General features: G+C 34.5%; 1 protein-coding gene across 1 annotated transcript; it reads right to left on the bottom strand.

Annotated features, from left to right (window-relative positions):
• Positions 1–1,523: 1,523 nt before the first annotated feature.
• FeCH (ferrochelatase, mitochondrial) lies at positions 1,524–18,782 on the bottom strand. The gene is made up of 10 exons (XM_089713942.1): positions 18,503–18,782; positions 16,839–16,960; positions 15,228–15,393; positions 13,400–13,517; positions 12,974–13,075; positions 12,343–12,505; positions 10,699–10,854; positions 4,409–4,525; positions 3,928–4,055; positions 1,524–2,993 (listed from the first exon to the last, which is right to left on the bottom strand). The coding sequence occupies exons 1-10, from the start codon at positions 18,516–18,518 to the stop codon at positions 2,891–2,893; spliced, it is 1,191 nt and encodes a 396-aa protein (XP_089570068.1). The 5' UTR covers positions 18,519–18,782; the 3' UTR covers positions 1,524–2,890.
• Between the last annotated feature and the right edge of the window lie 488 nt (positions 18,783–19,270).

The following is a 19,270-nucleotide window of genomic DNA, read 5'->3' as shown; positions in this document are numbered from 1 at the left end:
AATTATTGATTGATCGATAATTGATTGAGCGATTATTGATTGATCGATTATTGATTGATCGATTGATCGATTATTGATTGATCGATTATCGATCGATTGATATATCGATTGATCAATTATTGATTGATTGATTATTGATTGATCGATAATTGATTGATCGATTATTGATTGATCGATTATTGATTGATCGATTATTGATTGATCGATTATTGATTGATCGATTGATCGATTATTGATTGATCGATTATTGATTGATCGATTATCGATCGATCGATATATCGATTGATCAATTATTGATTGATCGATTATCGATCGATCGATATATCGATTGATCAATTAGTGATTGATCGATTATTGATTGATCGATTATTGATTGATCGATTATTAATTGATCGATTGATAGATAATTGATTGATCGATTATTGATCGATCGATTATCGATCGATCGATATATCGATTGATCAATTATTGATTGATCGATTATTGATTGATCGATAATTGATTGATCGATTATTGATTGATCGATTATTGATTGATTGATCGATCGATCGATTGATCAATTGATCGATCGATTATTGATTGATCGATTATTGATTGATCGATTATTGATTGATCGATTGATCGATTGATTAATTAAATGATCGATCGATATATCGATTGTTCAATTATTGGTTGATCGATTATTGATTGATAGATTGATCGATCGATCGATTATTGATTGATCGATTATTGATTATTTGTAAGTATTATATTATTTGTGTATGTACCCACAAAAAAACACGTGCGCACACACACTCTAGTTTAAGTTTTTATGTACAATACATATTTGTTTTATAGTTACAAACAGTTATAATATATTTTTAACGTAAAATATTAGTACTAGATACGCATACTTACGTCTCCACGATACAATAGGTTTAAGTTACAACATAAGTTCTATCTATTACTTATTTAGTACACGTAAGCATCACTTAGGTAATACTAAGTGAAAAGCATTACGCAAACGATTGTCACTAGTTACTATGTTTGTGAATATAAAACAACATAACACATTTTTATTCGAAGGTTAAGTTATATCTAAGACACAAGAGTTTGAATGTGTGTTTGAACGTGCTTATCTCAGGAACTACTGGTCCGATTTGAAAAATTATTTCTGTGTTAGCTCATTTATCGAGGAATGCTATATATAGGCTACTAGATTTCCGCCCGCGGCTTCGCCCGCGTTTTCAAAGGAAAACTCGCATAGTTCCCGTTCCCGTGGGATTTCCGGGATAAAACCTATCCTATGTGTTAATCCAAGTTACCCTCTATATGTGTGCTAAATTTCATTGTAATCGGTTCAGTAGTTTTTACGTGAAAGAGTAACAAACATCCATACATCCATACATCCATACATCCATACAAACTTTCGCCTTTATAATAGTATTAAGATATTAAGATAATAATCACGCTAAGACCAATAGGAGCTGAGCAATGTGGATATAACCGCGAAGCGCAGCTAGTGTAAAATAAAACAACAGCAATACACTACAAAATTTATTAAACCATTACCATATTTACACTAAATAATAAACATTATATAATATACAACCATTTATTTAAACAAAAACACAACTAATTTTAAAAAGTAACTTATACTATACATTATATATATAATTTTATATAACATATCAATGATATTATAAGGTCTAGATAACCCCTCCCGGTAGTGACACGAAATGTGGCCAATTAGCCACATTATACTTGTTGTCTCTTTTTCGCTCGACAGTTGAATCATGCCATCTCACTTTGACATCTAATCGTGTGTGCGTGTGTGCCGTTTGAAGATCGAATGTTGTGTTGGTAACCTATCTACACCTTTTTACTTATAATATCAACTACTGTTTAATATAAGGATATTAATTATAATATCATTGGTACTGTAGTTTAAAAGTATATTTATTTTGTACCAAATTAATTTCAAGACTTATTCTTGTCAATGTTGTAACTAAACTCCTTCAAAACGGCTTGACCGTTTTTCATAAAAATTTTGTGTATAATTATATAAATGCGATATCATTTAAATACATAAAAAATGCAAATAGACATGAATTATAAAATTAAGGATAAATATTCGTATTTATGCTAATATTTATTATATTATGGAATATTAATTGGCAGTTTTACTTGCTGATTAAGTCCCAGATAGCCCATCACTTTCACACGACCAATTTTATCATACATCGTCTTTATATTACATGAATACATATACAGGGTGTCCCACTATTGGTATACTAAGCGCGAAGGGACTTGTAGTTTTGCATACACTGATCACGTAAAAAATACATAAACAACAAAATTACGTCAAAAATTTTTTGCTAAATTTTTCCTGAAAATCCATGTTTTCTTCTCTAACTTCGCGCAGCCGGCATATACCGCTTCGCTAATGTGAGCATTTTGTCTATGAAAACATAATCTTAAACGATAGGTCACGTGCTGGTAGCAAAGTTGGGCGGGTTGCTTGTTATGACTTATGGGTGTACAAATAGAGTTTTAAGAATTCATCTATTTGAAAAAGAAATTAAAAAAAAAAGGTATTTTTTACATACTCAGCGTATGCAAAACTATAACGTCCTTTGAGCTTAGTATACCAACAGTGGGACACCCTGTATAGTATTTAATACAGGCATATTACATATACAGAATTGCTGGACTGATTTGGCTATTTTCCCACTTGACAATTTTAAAAGTTAACCAAACGTTTAAACTTTGGGAAAAATAACAACTGAAAAAAATAACAAAAGAATAGCTGATACAAAATTCATCTAATAATACATATAATTTAACCACATATAAAAGCATTTAAAAAATCCAAAAACTACATTAAAAGAGAGATTGTCTAAATTATTTATTAAACTTTTGTGACTTGAGGCTCAGCGTTGTAATCAAAATTACAAAAATCCTTATAAAATGCCTTCGAAGACTCACACCTCTTACTAACGCAGTGTGGACACCTGAAACATTAATTTAAAATTTAATACATCACTACATAGTATAAAACAAAGTCGCTTTCTCTGTCCCTATGTATGCTTAAATCTTTAAAACTACGCAACGGATTGAAATAATTTAAAATTAAAATAATTACATCACTACATAGTATAAAACAAAGTCGCTTTATCTGTCCCTGTGTCCCTTTGTATGCTTAAATTTTTCAAACTACGCAACGGATTTCGATGCGGTTTATTTTAATAGATAGAGTGATTCAAGAGGAAGGTTTTAGTATATAATTATTAGGTTTTAGACAAAGCGGGCGAAGCCGCGGGCCATAATCTAGTTTTATTATAAGTTTAATGTGCTGATAAAGTGACAGATAGCCTATTTAACATTATTTGTTTTTTTTTTACTGACAGATAATCTAAACAGAACATATCCAGGGGTTCCATTCATCTGGATATAAAATACTAGCTTACCGCCCGCGGCTTCGCCCGCTTTGTCTAAAACCTAATAAATAAATTATATACTAAAACCTTCCTCTTGGATCACTCTATCTATTAAAAGAAACCACATCAAAATCCGTTGCGTAGTTTTAAAGATTTAAGCGTACAAAGGGACATAGGGACAGAGAAAGCGACTTTGTTTTATACTATGTAGTGATAAACATTGCAAATCACGTTTTTGTTTAATGCGAGAATATGCGAAAATTAAAAAAACAACATTATTTAAGAATATAAAAAAAATTGCATTCATAATAATCATATCATTTACAAATCAATTTCTTTAAAAAAATATGTTTGTCTCAACACTCACTTATGCAAATAATATATAGAAAATGATAAGCCAATTATGATATACCTACCTTGGTAACATATTAGCAAACACTATAGATACTATATTTATTTTGTATTTTGTAAGATCTGAAAACGCTATAAGTAATAAATATATACTCACCTAGACAGATATTGCCTTGAAACGGCTGGCCCGGTTGTGATGTGTTTCGCTACAACGTCAGCTAACGCAGCTATGAAAGTTGGATGGTCGTTTGGTGCTGCCGCCCTTTCTATTTGTGTTACGCCCGCCTGAAAAAGACAAAAAAATCACAAAAAATCACAAAAAATTATTAAAAAAAATTATCATTTACGAAAAATATTTTTGTGTTAAAGAAATCTTCATAATTATTTAATACTAGCTGTGCTCCGCAGTTTCACCCACAGTGCTCTGCTCCTGTTGGTCTTAGTGAAATGATAAATGGGCTATCTAACACCGAAATAATTTTTCAAATCGGACTACTGGTTCCCGAGATTAGCGCGTTCAAACAAACAAACTCTTCAGCTTTATAATATTAGTATAGATTACTAGTATAGATTTATTAGGGTTTAGACAAAGCGGGCAAAGCCGCGGGCGGAAGGCTAGTATCGAATAAAAAACATACCTCTTTAGCGACTTCGTCACAATATTCAATGTCCAATTCGTGCAAAGTTTCTATATGTTCGTTCACAAACGCAATAGGCACTAGGATCATGTGTTTCACGCCTTTTTTTGCGTACGCCTGTAAAAATAAAAAAAATATATTAAAAATAATAAATATATACAAAGAAAGAAAAAATATATAAAACATATTATGTGTCTTTCTAAAACACACAGCGTTGGTGAAGAAAGCTGTCTATGAATCCTATATATCTCTATGAAAAAGGGTCACCTTACCGAATATCGATGGATCTTTCACCTCACTAGCAAGAGCGCGTCCCTAGTATGTCATCTGTCATCGCCAATTTGACATCACCTTTGAAGCGCTGTCATCTGCCTCTGCCGGCATAGCGTTTATGAATTCGTGCGCAGTAACATCGCGCAGAATATAATTAGTATTTATCTCTAGTAAAAGTGATCAGATTGAGTTACTTTTACCTGAATAAAACACATAAAGCGTTAAATTTTAGTAGTAATTGGTTTAGGAACGGAATTAGTTCCAATATGAAACACAAAAGACCACGTTGTCGGAAGAAAATTCGAAAACCGGTGCTTTGGTATGTATAATAGTGGCGGGAACTCTTTTTCGTCCTCGGAGGACGAGAGAAGCAATGGTTCGTCACTGCCCAAGAGACCGGGAGACGAGAAATTCCGTAAGTACAATCAGACTTGTCATAACATGTCTGGACTCGTGCATAGAATTCCATGCAACACGTGGCATACATATTTTCACAGTATTTGACACAAATACATCAATATTTAGATGTAGGTAATTAATAATAAAACACAATGCATGCCTATAGTGAGATCGCTATATTATCATCGGGTTTATTTATCATACACAGGCACATTGGTTACTGTGTCAAGTATTGCTTTTAACCAGAATTGTGAGATATCGTTAGGCTACCTAGGTAGAAGGTACTTAGGTTTATGGAATCGACCGTGATCCCCTATGACTAACGAGCCCCAGCAGCAGGTAGTGAGGTATCTCAATCACTTTGACCATTCAATTGTAACTACCTCAACAAAAGTGAGTACCTACTACTTAGTGCCCACTACTACACAATTAGTTCAAAACAATTAAGAGGTACTTATATTTTAGATAGGTACAAAACCTGTCTATCACAATATTCTAAAGAGAAGAAATTATTAATTAACTATTATAATATAATTTACATATCTATCATGTACTTATCAAACATGTCACATATAGATTTTACATTACTTAAGATATGATATAGAATGTATAATGTGAACAACGGTCTCACACAATTTTCAGTATGAGGTACTGATTACTACAAGTTGAGATTACCTAGTTTATGGTAAATAATTCTTAACATAAAGAGCGTGTTTTCATAGTCAATTGATACCAGAATAAGCTTTGATTCTATGGGTACTTATTTGAATAAGTATTGAAAAATCATAAGAAATAGACATTGCATATTAGGAGATGTAGATATGTTTATATACGTTATCATCATCAAGGACCCATATTTACCATATCCCCGAACAGTGAATGATATCATTCTTGCTTATAATGTTACCGATAATAATGATGTTTATCTAGTTCCTTTCTTACTTAAGTGAAAGAGCTTGCCTTAAAATTAACACTCAGGCGTGATAAAATTTTTATAATATCAACAGTAAAGTAACCAAAATCTTGGTATTTTTTATTTGTATCTTCTACAAAAATATGTACTGAAAATATGTACAAGGCGTCCTTAGCCATGATTAGCTTAGTATGGTTATGCTGAAAGAACTGAGTGTCCAGAAAGACACAGAAAAATATATGCCATACTTACATTCAGATATGCTTCTGGCAATAAGAGCTGATGGCTCCGCCAGGTTGATATTCAATCTGAGACACCTAAACACCTAGGTATTAACCAGGTAATTTTGATACATATCACAGGTTATAACGGTAATTAAATTTTTACAAAGCCAGGATTGGCTTGTAAAATTAGACATCATTGGTAACAGTAATGAGATTCTTCCAAGGCCAGGATTGGCTTGTACAATCAGGCATCATTGGCCTATTTTCTGCCTGCATATTGCAGCCATTTCAAATGGTCGCGGAGACCCTACAAGCTAGAGGTGCCCTCTTTCTGTTTTATTTAAGCTATTAAGTTTGGTCTATTGAGACCGTTACAAAATTAACTTCACAGGTCTTGTAGACTGTGAGGATTTTGGAAAAGCTTGATTGGCACTACAGCCACATAAAGTCCATTGCCTTCTGGTTTAGTTGGACAATTATCTTTTGGGTCTACCATGACTAATCCAATTTAACTTCACAGGTCGCGGAGACCATGGAGGTTTTGGTAAAGCCTGATGGGCAGAACTATTCCAATTCAACTTCACAGGTCGCGAAGACCATGGAGATATTGGTAAAGCTTGGTTGGCACTCCAATCACAAAAAGGGCCACAGCCCTCTGATTTAGTTAGACTATCAGGATTATTCTAATAATTTAACTTCACAGGTCTCGGAGACCATGGAGATTTTAGTAAAGCCACAGAATGAGCCACAGCCTTCTAGTTAGACAATTATCTTTTTGTCTACAAGGATTGTTCCAATTAACTTTACAGGTCCCGGAGACCATAGAGATTTTGGGAAAGCAGGTTTGGCACATCAATTACAAAATGTACATTGTAAACCTGGATACTTGTGCCTCATGTGTGATAGTATAGAAATGTCTGTGTTATTGCTAGTCCCAAAGGCTTCAAAGATAGAGCATACTGTGGTAGTCATTAAGAGGACCATGTCTTGCACTAAATAAGAGTTGCAGACAGTTCTAGACATCTAACACTGAGAGGACTGTACAGTTGTCGCCTCCAGGTATTTCTCTAGAGTTTCGCGCACAGCAGACCAAGAGAGAAAGGCTTTCCCTCTACATGCTACACAAGACTTACGAGCTGTGGAAAAGACAACATACACAGAAATGTCATAGTCTTTGTAAAAGAACAAGTTTGTCACTTCCTAACTACAGATACCGCGGATGCGGGCTGAGTAGGACATCTGAACAGTACTTACCTGTCAGAGAAATGGAGAGGGAAGCAGGGGACTTGGCCTTAGAATTTCTGACTTATATGTAGTGTACCATAGGTATGCAATAAAAATGCTTCTGAGTAGATTGAAAGGGGCGCACATCCTGTAGCCCAAGCAACCAATCAGACTTTGGTCGCCCACATACAAAGGTTGCTAACTCTCTTAGCCCTCACAACTGAGTAACTGTACCTAGATGAGAAGTTGAGAATAACTCTTGGCACGCTTCCAGAACACCTAAATGGCTTTTGATTTAGATTGCTTCTCAAGAAATCTACCTGTACCGGAGTGGCTTCTCCTACCTTGTGCAACAGGAAATATATTTCGGAGGCTCCTGATATGGTCCATTCCGCTATCCAAAGAGGTGCTTTAGTGCCAGGGCATATTTGCCAAAGCCTGCTTCGAATTATGCGACATCTGCAGTCGTTGATGGAGCTGACGCCTAGGCTGAATATTCCCTTCCAAGGATAATCCTCCAAGTGTACTAGCGCACCTCGCACCCCGGGACCCGGGCAGATACATAGCACCCAAGGGTGGCTTATGGTTAATATAATAAATAATAATAATATACGGGCATTTCTCCGCAACTCGATGTCAAGCGCCTAAAGATGGCTTATGGTTATTGACTATTATGGTTATACATATATGGTTATTGACCCGGAAGTCAGGAGCACTCAGACCATTGGTGAATGGCCTTACCCCCCAACTGCTCAGTCAGAAAAGGGGGGGGGGGAGAAAAAAGCCCATTATAGAGCAAAGGAGAAAGAGCAGTTAGGTAGTGGTGCCCCTCCACAGTGCCAACATATGATCCTCCAAGCAGGAGGTGACTTTCATAATGCAAAAAAAAAAAAAAAAAGAAGAATGCATGTAATCTAGTACACAGAGATTCTATTTAGCTAATTAAATTAAATTAATTAATTTTAATTAGCCTAGGTCTATCATAAGCAAGCTGACCCTATTCTCTCAGGAGCTCTTATGCTATTACTGGGGTCAGGCCGAGAAGCTCATGACATGAACATGACTTCTGAAGATCTCAAAATAGAGTTTTTTATCGCAGCAAAATAAGATTATAACCTGACCTGAATTTGGATATAAAATGGATACAACAACATATTATCCATCAGGGGTCGGTTGTGAGGACAACCAGACACATAAATATGCCCAGTGACCCATGTGGAAAGGTTGGTTCAAGTAACAAAGGACTGATTTTCAGTCTTAAAAGTAGATAATTGATTCTTATCTATAGAGGGGCGGACCCTTTAAGCTTGCAACACAAACCTTTATGTCTGGCTAGATAAGGTCCTTCCAGATCTTAAAGACAGTAGCAACCCTGTCCAGCAGTGGCTTCAAGAAGGTGGTAAGGGCACCAACCTGTTGAGGCAATGGAAGGACCATACAGTCCTTTATAAAGTTTTACTGTCAATCAGTCAATTTAGCCAGTGCCAGTGAGTCTGGTTTACTTTAAGGTAAGTTTAGCGATATGATCAAGACAAATAATCGAGTCATGTGTTTACTCTATCATTGATGCGGCCTCACGAGACTATCATGGAAAGAAAATATACAAATTTAATCTTTATGAACTAAGAGATAAAGTTGAATTTAAAACGCGATATTGAACTGTTAAACTGTTTAATTAATTATTTAATTAATTGTAATTGATTTAAGATCCAAGTAATGATCAATGTGTAACAAACATGCTTAAAGCTTAAGGTAGAGTTGTGTTAACATTGGTATTATAGTTATTTTATATACAGATGTTATTTACTGTAGTATTTAGCCTTAGAGGCTCCATTGTTTATCCTTGATGACATTGATCTTCCTTTGAGTGATAATTTTTAAAATGTTATTTTTATCTTATTATTTGAACTTTGATTTGGTTCAAAGATACAGAGAAATAATAAATCAGTTCTTAGGTTCTAAGACTTAGTTCATTAGTATTGGCTTATGATTATCTGAGGAGAATAATTTAAAATTTAGAGGATATATGGTTAGTTCTTACATGAAAGAAAAACAATTTTTGTTGTTGCTACATAACCCCCTTGTATTGTTTTTAGAATTTAAAATATAACTTTATTTTACAATACAAGAGGTTCATTTAACATTCTGAAAGGAATGAAATTTAAGTTGTTAATACTCTTAGGTATTACAATATTAACAAGATAATTTATTTTCAACATAGCGTTTGTATGTCTTTCTTCACCAGCAGATATCAAACACATCTTCACCAACGCTGTGTGTTTTAGAAAGACACATAATATTGATGTTTTGCATTAAAACAAAACATGTATTATGTGTCGAATAAAACACACAGCGTTGCAGTTTACTGCTTGCTGATGAAGATGCTATGCCGGCAGAGGCAGATGACAGCGCTTCAAAGGTGATGTCAAATTGGCGATGACAGATGACATACTAGGGACGCGCTCTTGCTAGTGAGGTGAAAGATCCATCGATATTCGGTAAGGTGACCCTTTTTCATAGAGATATATAGGATTCATAGACAGCTTTCTTCACCAACGCTGTGTGTTTTAGAAAGACACATAATACATGTTTTGTTTTAATGCAAAACATCAATATTATGTACAACATGTCTTGTGATTTTTAAATTGACTTGCAGTCATTTTAAAAAACAAAATAAGCCTACAAACATGTCAATCTTTCGACTCGCTGTTGGCTAATCTATATCTACTTATACCAAGGTAAACACACCTAATACCCATCTCTTCCTACTTTTACCAGGGTAGAGGCACCAAATAACGACCTATAGCTACTTTTACCAGGGTAAATGTGTCTATTAGCGACCTCTATCGACTTTAAACAGGGTAAAGACACCAAATAGGGACCAGTTTTTTTTATCTTTTTTTGTTATTACCTTAATAGCATCATCAGTATAAGGCTGTAACCACGGCAGCGGTCCAACCTTCGACTGCCACACCAATCTATGTGGGTTCGGCACTTGTAACTTCACCATAGTTGCCGATACTGAAGCGGCTACTTACATAGGGTAAATGTGTCTAAGAGCGACCTAATACCTACTTTTGCTAGGGTAAAGGCACTAAATACCAAGCTATAACAACTTTTACCAGGGTAAATGTGTCTATTAGAGACCTCTAGCTTCTTTTACCAGGGTAAACGTGACAAATAGCGACCTATACCTACTTTTACCAGGGTAAATGTGACAAATAGCGACCAGTTTTTTAACCTTTTTTTGTGATTACCTTAATAGCATCATCAGTATAAGGCTGTAACCACGGCAGCGGTCCAACCTTCGACTGCCAAACCAATCTATGTGGGTTCGGCACTTGTAACTTCGCCATAGTTGCCGATACTGAAGCGGCCACTTCGTGCGGGTATGTGTCGCCGCGGGATACCGCCTGAAGTTAGAAAAAATTGAACAAATCAGTAAATTTATTTGATTCCATAATATTTTTACCCAACTACGACAAAGCAAAAGGAGGGTAGTAGTAGTACTGAAGTATGCAATATTCCACTATGTAAAAATGTTGTCAAAGTGCTACGGTAGATAGGTACATGTAACGTGTGACTACGCCTTTCCAAACATGAAAATTTATCTCTACATAGTGGAATATTGCATACATATTGTATGACATTATTGTCAATTTACAACGAATGCATCTTGGTAGAGTCTACTGTGTCCATTTACTTGCAACTACATTAGCAACTTTGTTCAGTTCAGTATTCTGAAAATCTTGTTTTATACTTTTTCAGCGCCGTTTTTTGTCGTAGTTGGGTTTCAGTATTTTTGCTTTTTATTATTTAGTACTGCTATGAGTTAATATTGATGCGAATTACTGTCTGTGCTAAAAATAAAGCAAAGGGTGACAAAAATATGACAAACTAGATTTCCGCCCGCGGCTTCGCCCGCGTTTGCAAAGGAAAACCCGCATAGTTCCCGTTCCCGTGGTATTTCCGGGATAAAACCTATCCTATGTGTTAATCCAAGTTACCCTCTATATGTGTGCTAAATTTCATTGTAATCGGTTCAGTAGTTTTTACGTGAAAGAGTAACAAACATCCATACATCCTTACAAACTTTCGCCTTTATAATAGTATGACAAATTTTTAAAAAAGAGGAAAAATTCCATCACCAGGCGATAAAAAATTATATTTATAAAGCATTTGAATGCTATAAATGTTAGTTGTAGGCTTTTAATATGAATGATTATATTCTAGAAAAAAATTGTAAGCAAATAATATTACGCAGAACGTAGGAGAAAAGAAAACGACAAAATATGTGGAATATTTAAACGGATAGTTTTATGATTATAAAAAAATGTGTGTGTGTACTAGTGTACACACGTAAGAAGTGAAACTTCTTTATGACCTTATTTTCAAAAAATAATTTACTATATGCAACTTTACAGAAATACGTCGAATCACGCGTGGTAGGGATAAGAAAAAGATGGCGCGTAACGGAAAAATGCCACGCGTAACGAAAAAATGTTACACTAAATGTTTTTCCAACCCCGATAAAGAAGTTTCACTTCAATAATTAGCGCTTAAAATTTTATAATTTCTTCATCTGGTTATTTATCCCTTAAAAATTCGCATAAAATTAATTATACTTTTCTACACATACATGTTATCAAAAATTATTAATACACTAGCTTTCCGCCGGCGGCTCCGCCCGCGGTTTCAAAGAAAAACTCGCATAGTTCCCGTTCCCGTGGAATTTCCGGGATAAAACCTATCCTATATTACTCGTGGATAATGTAGCTTCCGAATGGTGAAAGAATTTTTAAAATCGGTCCAGTAGTTTATGAGCCTATTCATTACAATCAAACAAACAAACAAAGTTTTCCTCTTTATAATATTAGTGTAGATATAATAAAATAACTCACCTTAAGGGGCAGACTGTGCGCAGTGAACATGATCATAACTTGGTTCCGTACACTGCCATCAAACAGTAACAGCTTCTCCTTAATTCTTTCCGCAAATACTGTAGCGAGTAGGGGATTATTACCCCACCTCTCAATCATACTGAATTTGATGTTCGGTCGTTTCCTGCAAAAAAAAGACGTGTGTCACTCGGGGACTGCCGCGGTAAAGCTATTGCATGCTATGCCTTCAAGCCACACCTCCGCGTCCGTCGGAGTGGGGAGCGTGAGGTTTTTTCGTTACGGAATTTCTCGATTCGGTCCCCGCGCTCAAGGCCCGCGATAGAAGCTATGTAATAGCTTAAAAGAAAAAAAATATTTTTTCCCCTTTTTTCATTTATAGAGAACTAAAAAGACAAAATAGATTAAATGTGACATGTTTATATCAAAACTAGCTGTGCTCCGCGGTTTCACCCGCATTGCTCCGCTCCTGTTGGTCTTAGCGTGATGATATATAGCCTATAGCCTTCCTCGATGAATGGGCTATCTGACACCGAAATAATTTTTCAAATCGGACCAGTAGTTCCTGAGATTAGCGCGTTCAAACAAAAAAACAAACTCTTCAGCTTTATAATATTAGTATAGACTAACTCACCTGTCTTTATAAAAGTCAGCTATAGCGTTCAAACTGGAGCCAGTTGTAGCACAACTGTATTGTGGGTATTGTGAGAAAATAATCGCTCTTTCTACTCCATCGCTGAAAATAAAAAAGGGACTTTATTGTATTTTTTTCTAATTAGGAAAAAACATTTTTTTGAAGCTTTTCGCATCAAGTGTAACACATCCTATGTAGACTACCAATTTTTTAATAAAAAAAAATTGAAAACGAGGAGGGATCGATTTTTTTTTTCTCATTTATAAAGCATTTGAATTGTATAAAACTAAATATTAACTGTCTTTATTTCTTTCCAAGTAAATGAAATTACAGTTTCATTCAGTCCAGTAGTTTTTACGTGAAAGAGTAACAAACACAGATATAACATACATACATGCTCACACTTATAATATTAGTAGGATTTACCTCTCCAATTGTTCCAAAGCCTCTTCCGTGAAAGGCGGTACATATCTGAACGCTATGTAATGTTTGTGTGGCGCGGACGCTGGCAACATTTGATCTAACGCCTCTGTTAGGAGCTTTCCTATGAAAAAAAAATAGAAAAAATAAAAATAAATTTATAATGTATCAAGTCACTGATAGTTCACTGAAAGAGAAATATTAAAAATACTTCAAAAACGACAATTAAAAATATATTACTTATCAAGTCTTGGAGATACAGTGACAAAAATGTTGATAAAAACTTTTAGAGCTAGCGCGCACGAGCAACTTTGTCTCCGCAACTATTTTGTCTCTCCCATCAATTTGTATGGGGAGTTGCGTCGCTACGTGCGCGCACTTTCATACTAGCCCATGGGTGGAGAGACAAAATAGTTGCGGAGACAAAATAGTTGCGGAGACAAAGTTGCTCGTGCGCGCTAGCTCTTATAGGCTTTTATATTTTATTAAAATACTGATATGTGTTCTACGACTATACTAATATGATACGTGACGACGCGGTTGGCGCAGTGGTAAAGTAACTGCTTACTGAGCCGACGGTCCCGGGTTCGATCCCCGGTCAGGGCAAATATTTGTGTGATGAACTCAATTATTTGTTCTTGGGTCTGGGTGTTATCTGTATATGTATTTATTAAATATTATATTTATCGTCGCCTAGTACCCACAACACAAGCCTTAATTGAGCTTACTGTGGGACTAGGTCGATTTGTGTAATAATGTCCTATAAGTAATATTTATTTATTTATTTTTATTTGCGTTGAAAGTAAAATTTCAAAGTCTCGTCATGGCCACCACACGTCATGGAGAAAGGCGACGATTTTGGTACCTTTGAATCTTCGCAAAGAAGTTTCACTTTTCACATGTGCTAGACACACACGCTCTTTTTTATCAACATATTTATCAACTTCGCCATTTAACCAACAGCCTAGGCTATTTACTAGGCTGCATACCTTGTAAATCTGAAATTGACCGTCTCCTTGGTACAGTGACGCGTGAGCGTAGAACCAAGGGGTCCTGGGTTCGATTCCCGGTGGAGACGAAGAAAAAAAAAACGTCTCGGTCTGGCAGGACACAGAAGGCTGATCACCTACTTGTCCCTAAAGAAAATAGATCAGTGAAACAGATGTATAATGCATCTGCCCCATAGAAATCTAAATAACAAGACACTAGAAGTCGTAAGCGTGCGTGACCTTGTCGCCACTCAGGTGATTTTCACATCACCAGTGCATTCGTCACTGTTCAGTTGCTCTGGAGACGTATGAGTGTATACATGGTGTGTTTCAGCAATTCCCATTGCGGAAATTCTTCCACAAGTTGTAATTATACTTATAAAGGAATAATATTTCAACGGAAAATATTTTTTTTTAGAAATAATGCCGTTTTTCCTTAAAATTATAGAATATTTACAAGTATTACGAGTGTCACCATAGTAATCGAAATAACATAACAATGAATGACACAGTCGACCATTCTTATTATCACGTTTGTTCGTATTGGAGCAAAAAGTCTCATATACTTAGGGATGTTATTCTAAAATAAACCGTAAATTCGTGCGTTAGGATACATATTCAAATGCTTAATTTAATAGTTAAGTTAGTTTTCACTAAAATCAAGCTGTTCAATAAAAGGCATAGTTTACTTGTGTGTACTGTTTAGCTTTCGGTTTGAATGTGTTGATTTTGGCGACAGCGGTTTTCATACGAATTATGACATTATAGCACTTCTATGTGTCTTGTTATTTAGATTTCTATGATCTGCCCCTTACCCCACTATGGGGACACGGGACTTCACATACCTTGTAAATCAGTCCACCTATATATCGGTGAGCCCCCACCAATCTCCTGGTACTTCTTCTTAACCTCCTCCGTTCTGCGGCTCGCTATCCACGGCCCGAGTCTGCTTTGAATGGGCAGTTGGATCATGTCCCTATCTGTCATGATACGGTGGAGGTAATCTCCTACCTGAAATTTGGAATAATCTTTACTTTGTTACTATTAGTACACTAGCGGTCTGCCCCGGCTTCGCCCGTGGTACATGTTTACATTTTCTCTACATAAGAACCATCCTCGTACTTCAAGGAATATAATAAAAAAAGAATTATCGAAATCGGTCCACCCGTTCACGCGTGATGCCGTGACCAAGGAAAACGAGTTTCATTTTTATATATATAGGTATACTATACATACTACTAGTTTTCAGCGTGACTTCACCCGAGTAAGCAAGACAAACAAACAAATACATAAACAATGGACAAACATCCATCCATACATCTATTCTCACAAACTATCGCATTTATAATATTAGGAGGAATAATAGTTTAAAATATTATTTGTTAGATCACATAAATAAACTCATCATTTATTTATTAAATTTGACTTCTAGAAGCACTTTTGAATCGTCATAACAAAAACATAAAACAAAAACGGATGAAACGCAATAATAATATGGGTAGTATTTAAACGAGTGACTGTAAATTAAAGTTTTAGTTAACAAAAATAATTAATTGGGGTAACAGAATTACTAAGTGAGCGACTGACTGCGAGCGATGAAAAATTAATAGATCAGCAACTAACAAACATTAATTTGCGTTACATAAAATACAAAATGAGCAGCTTCATAATATTTGAGCGACCTAATATTAATTGTTTGAGTGACAAAATTACGTCTTGTATTATTTTCATTATTTGGCATATGATTTATTTATACTGAGTGGCAGTAGAAAAATCACTTTGTAAAATACTATAATGGACAGAGTAGGTACTATCAGTTCAATTTGTTTTTGAAAGTTTTATCAAATAACTATTTGAACAATTTATTCTAGTGTTTTTAGTCGCTCTAGATGAGCGTAATTTAGTCGCTCACTTAGTAATCTATTCGCTCAACTAGTAATTTAGTCGCTCATATAGTAATGTAATCACACAGTTAGAATTCTAATATATCAAATGGATTAATCACAACCCTCCTTTAGTACGCTCAATCTGTATTTTATTATCAACCAATATTCGTTGCTTGTTTAGTTTATTTGTCGATTACTCAAATTCATACCGCTCAAGTTATTAAATCAGTATCTCATAATCAGTCGCTCACTTTATTTTCAGTCGCTCGTTTTATTATTCCCCTAATAATATTACCGTCACGAAGTACTGTTTTGAAGTAAAACTTCTCTAGGCACGTTGAGAGTATAATATCAAAATCGCGTCATGGCAGTACCGTCACGTCATGGAGCAAAGCGACGATTTTGATATCTTCAAATCTTGCCAAAGAAGTTTCACTTCTGACACATGTGCTCGGCACACACGCTCTTCTTTTTTTCAATTTGAACCAGTAGTTTCTGATAATTGCATGTTTAATAATGTACTTTAGCTAAAAGTAAGCATTATATTTACATACTTAAAGCATTACTTACTTGATCAATTGTCTGTGGACCTCCCATGTTCAACATAATTATAGCTGTCTTTGGTTTTTGCACCTGACTGGCCGTACGCACACTGCTGACAAATTGCGGCCATAACTTTGCATTCTGACGATCTGTAATGAAACATTCTTTAGGTAATAGGTAATAAATTTCTGTGATATACCTCCTGTATGTAAAGTTATGAATGTAAGACTACTATAAAAAGCCTTAGAACAGTAATTGTTCATTATTTTGTATAAACAACCTTGAAAATACCATAAATCCATACTAATATTATAAATGCGAAAGTAACTCTGTCTGTCTGACTGTTACTCAATCACGCTTTAACTAAAGAACCAATTTGCATAAAATTTGGTATAGAGATATTTTGATACCCGAGAAAGGACATAGGATAGGTTTTATCCCGGAAATCCTACGGGAACGGGTTTTTCTTTGAAAACGCGGGTGAAGCCGCGGGCGGAAAGCTAGTACCAATATAAATAATATATTGCGGTATAATATAACCATGATTATAACACGGGTGAGTGCAGCTCCTCTTGGTTTTAGCATGAAGAATATAGCCAATAACCATCCTCGATAAATGGGCTATCTAACACCAAAACAAATTTTCAATTCGGACCAGTAGTTCATGAGATTAGTGAGTACAAACAAACAAACTCTTCAGATTTATAATAGTGGTATTGTGTCCTTGAATTTTTATTTCAAGATTATTAAATTATATAATAATTAACTATCATATTTATCAGAATTTTTCTACGCTAATATTGGTAATAACATTACAGGTTATCTTTTAGGTCATGCTTATTGTTAACTTAAAATGAGAACTAGAGATTTGGCACAATCTTTTTTTCTATTTTTTATCTATGTAACAAATAACAATATATTTTAGAGTACTTCTTTCATGAATGGCAATTTTGGATAATTTTAATTAAATAATTTTTAATATTTCGTGTTTGTAATGAATACTATTTCTGCATACAACGAGAATATGTATTTCTTTTTTTACTTTAGACAGTTTAGAATAAGATGTTGATTATTGAAAATATTACCACAGGACAGTACGACAGGACAGATTCTTTGGCATATTATTATAATATAATATGATGTTACATATGTATTTTGTAAAATTAAATTGTAAAACTGACATGATTTAAAAGAGCAACTATGGAGTTTCTTGCCGGTTCTTCTCCGTAGATACTGCTTTCCGAATCGGTGGTAAATGATAAAAATATGTAATGACGTTTCAAAAGTGCTTCTAGAAGAAGTCTTATTGAATAAATAAATGTTTGAGTTTGAGTTTGAACCTCTAAAGATATTTATCATCCAGTCCTTATTCTAAGATTCAAATAAGCTACTTTGTAAGATAATTGAAACAACAACAACTTTTCATTACTCCTCGATTTTATAAATATAATTGCACAACTTTAGAATAATAGGTTAATTAAAAATGTGCTAGACTTGATTTATATTTCGAAAAAACATAATACCTAATTTGGAATTGTAATAACTTGATTGCGCTGCGATTACTATGCAAAAACCGCCTGTCAATCTAAAGTTACATAGTTATCTTACAGACATTCCACACAATATTTTTTAATATATTTTGTTGGTTATTTTAATTTTTAAAATAAAAAATAGACAAAGACGTTACTTACATAATGAAGACAACATTTTGAAAAACTATAGTCCTATTACTATCACAAATCTGCACTGAATAACTAATAATTTAATAAATTAAAGAAAATGTTTAAACCGGTTGTGTTGTTATGAAAAAATTCGCAGCACTTAAGTTGACAGGAAGTTATGTATATATTTAAATAAAAAAAAACTTAATGAATTTCAATTAGAACAATCGATAATACATTCATAATTCTGTTTCTATGGAATATATTTTCGATAGAAAAACTGGACTGATTAGTGATTGCACAAGATATACTACAAGTGACAAGCACGACAAGATACAAGATGACAAACGATGACAAATGACTAATGACAATTGAGTTACGTTTAAAAATTTGCTTGAAATGTCATGTGCGAATTGCGATTAGTTTATACCACAAAGTTTATACGTAGTATGTATCTACCCACTATCTACCTATATTACTTGCTCTGTGCCAACCTATTTAGTAAATGGAAAACTATGTTATGACGATTCAAAATTCTATGGCTCAAATGTGGACTCAAAGTACTTCTAGAAAATGTCTAGTTTGAATAAATAAATATATAATATGAGTTTGAGTAATCTGTGGATAAATTCCTTATTGCTTCCCTACAACTGGTATATTTTATATTTCTGTTGATTTTAGCGTAATGATCTTAGAGTATGTATTAGCAAGGTAACGATACATAGCCTTCCTCGATAAATGGACTATCTAACAGATAGTCCATTTATCGAGGAACCACATCAATAATTTTTCAAATTG

The sequence above is a fragment of the Colias philodice genome, chromosome 31 (assembly GCF_061535455.1).
Source record: "Colias philodice isolate Cphi_HAF_F1 chromosome 31, ilColPhil1 Martin Lab GWU primary, whole genome shotgun sequence".
Lineage (NCBI taxonomy): Eukaryota > Metazoa > Arthropoda > Insecta > Lepidoptera > Pieridae > Colias > Colias philodice.
Note: the sequence above shows the minus strand (reverse complement) of the source record. Positions and strands in the feature narration are given on the sequence as shown.

What these genes read in the sequence shown, in the direction of transcription:
- FeCH (XM_089713942.1), bottom strand. An exon ending in CGCACAGTCTGCCCCTTAAG is followed by an intron (nt 10,855 to 12,342) that starts GTGAGTTATTTT and finishes TTCTAACTTCAG; the next exon opens with GCGGTATCCCGCGGCGACAC. An exon ending in ATACTGATGATGCTATTAAG is followed by an intron (nt 4,526 to 10,698) that starts GTAATCACAAAA and finishes TTATTTTTACAG; the next exon opens with GCGTACGCAAAAAAAGGCGT.